The sequence below is a fragment of the Rhagoletis zephyria genome, unplaced genomic scaffold (genome assembly GCF_001687245.7).
Source record: "Rhagoletis zephyria isolate East Lansing unplaced genomic scaffold, Rhagoletis_zephyria_1.1 Rzeph_scaffold_46490, whole genome shotgun sequence".
Classification (NCBI taxonomy): Eukaryota; Metazoa; Arthropoda; class Insecta; order Diptera; family Tephritidae; genus Rhagoletis; species Rhagoletis zephyria.
Window position 1 is genome coordinate 1 of NW_016203545.1, and position 2,307 is coordinate 2,307.

Below are 2,307 nucleotides of genomic sequence, written 5' to 3' on the forward strand. Positions count from 1 at the left end.
AAAGGCTAGTAAAGGTTTTGAATTGAGCGATTGCATGCTGACTGGAGTTCCACAATACGCAACCGTTTGCGACGTGGCTAGCGAAACTTTGCAGTTGTTANTAGAGAATGACCTCCTCTTAGGCAATTCAGACAAAGTTGTTGTCTCTTCGCCTCTGTATATCGCATAGAAGGCGAAAGGCTAGTAAAGGTTTTGAATTGAGCGATTGCATGCTGACTGGAGTTCCACAATACGCAACCGTTTGCGACGTGGCTAGCGAAACTTTGCAGTTGTTATTTAAGTATGACTTATTTCCTACCTGCTTGACTAATAACCTTAGTTTAAACGCGTTTTCGATATTTTCCAGACGTTGGCAACGATTTTCTAAAAATTTCGGAATCAAATTCCAAGTTGATATTTCATTCACAGTCGATTCTTCCTCCCATTTCGTGCGAGATGCAACGTCCAATTTTTGCGATACTAGCTGAATTAACATACAATCAGCAATCTGCTCTTTCGTACCCATAGTTTGTAGCGCGCGCAAATGGGCGTTTACGTTGTCGCTTAGTTCGCTAAACTTCGCCACGGAATCACCTTCTACTCTTTTAAGTTGTACGATGTCTCTTATATGTGCCTGAAAATTTAAGCGTGTGTTATCAAACCGAGATTTCAATAAGTCAATAGCTTCATCGTAGTTTTGTTCTGAAATTTCGAAAGAACGTATTGTATCCAACGCAGCGTCACACAGGCTGGAGCGAAGATGCTGAAATTTTTCAATCGTCAAATCCACATCTTGCTTCACCACAGTACTGAATATTGAAAAAAAGTCAGGACATTCGGTATAATTACCGCTGAATTTTGGAATATGTAGAACTGGTACCCTTTGTTTTGGCGGTGCGACGATAATCGATGGCCATTCGTCCGAAGTTGACCGCATGATCGAGCGATGAGATTCTGCGCCACGGCAAATATACAGCTGGCGCGTCAACTTCGTCTTCGCTTCGATGTAATGGCTAGAAAACATCGTCACTACGTCTTCAAGTTCGTCCTCATCCTCCAAATGCGCTTGAATACCATCAAATCTTTTTTCCAGTCGATCCACTTGCTCTATTCGGACTTCAACTGCTGCTTCGTCGAGCTCCTGGAGTGCTTCAATGTTAAGGGCGTTATTAATCGTTGTTATCTGCTGTATGAGAGAATCGTGCTTATTTTTCCTGGATTCGACTTCTGCTCTTTTGGACGGCGCCATGGGGCAATACTTTGTTTGTTAATACGCAAAATCTGTGATTCCAAAATCACGTCGGGGCCACCAAATGGTTTCGTAGACGGCAAGCCTTTTTACCGACCAGTGGCATTACAATAAAAAGACAACGAAATGATCGAAAGCTAGTACAAAATAAGCCAGTTTATTAGCGCCTATGCCCTTAAGCTTCAAGATCGCAGATGGAATTAATATTTCGTCATTATTATTGCTTCTGCTTAAAACTAGTTTTCAACTTATTGCAATCATTATACATAAATATTTACGCATGTGTGTACATCATAAAATAACGATTGGGCCTGTGCAGTAAAATCACCCGATTTAACGGTAGCATAAACAATAGATGTAGATATGTATACACATATGTACATGTGCAGTGTGTCAACGTATGAAATGAGCACAAAAAGGGAGTAAATCTCTATTGAGTGTTATTAGTCAACGTGTGAAATGAGCACAATAGAGAGTAAATAAATATTGCGTGTCATTAGCAGGGAACGGATTTTTAGGACCTAAAAACCTATAAAAAAAGGCAAAATAAAATAACGAAATAGGCTGGAAAAGGCAAAATAAAATAGCGAAAAAGGCAGGAAAAGGCACTAGGTGTTGCAAAAAAGGCAAAAAAAGGCAAAACAAAATAGCGAAAAAGGCAGGAAAAGGCACTAGGTATTGCAAAAAAAAGCAAAATAAGGCACTAAAAAAAGGCAGAAAATACGAATAACAATCAAAAAATACATTTATTTTAAAAATGTTTATATTACATGTAAAAAGAGAAAAACTATGAACTAGAACATTTGTACTTAGAATCTTTGACTATTTTATCCTTTCTAGTTTCTAACCCATAAAGCTTTAATCTGTATAGTTGTAGTAACATTAAACCACAAGATGCATTTTGAAGTTTTCTGGCAGCATTTTCATTCGATTTTCGCGAAGAAAAGCCTTGAATGTACTAAATGTGTGCTCGGCATAACGTCGTCTCAGAAAACGGATGACGAATGTGCAAAATCACGATTTTGGGATTTTGATGCAGATTTACTAAGTTGGACATGCTCTTTCGATTTCTGCAATCC

At 38.7% G+C, this 2,307-nt stretch overlaps 1 protein-coding gene across 1 annotated transcript; it reads right to left on the minus strand.

Moving 5' to 3' along the window:
- Positions 1-298: 298 nt before the first annotated feature.
- Positions 299-1,228, minus strand: LOC108355516 (uncharacterized; the record flags this gene model as incomplete). Its single annotated transcript, XM_017606676.1, has 1 exon — positions 299-1,228. A coding segment is annotated over exon 1 (930 nt), but the record flags the coding sequence as incomplete, so codon positions are not given.
- Positions 1,229-2,307: the final 1,079 nt, after the last annotated feature.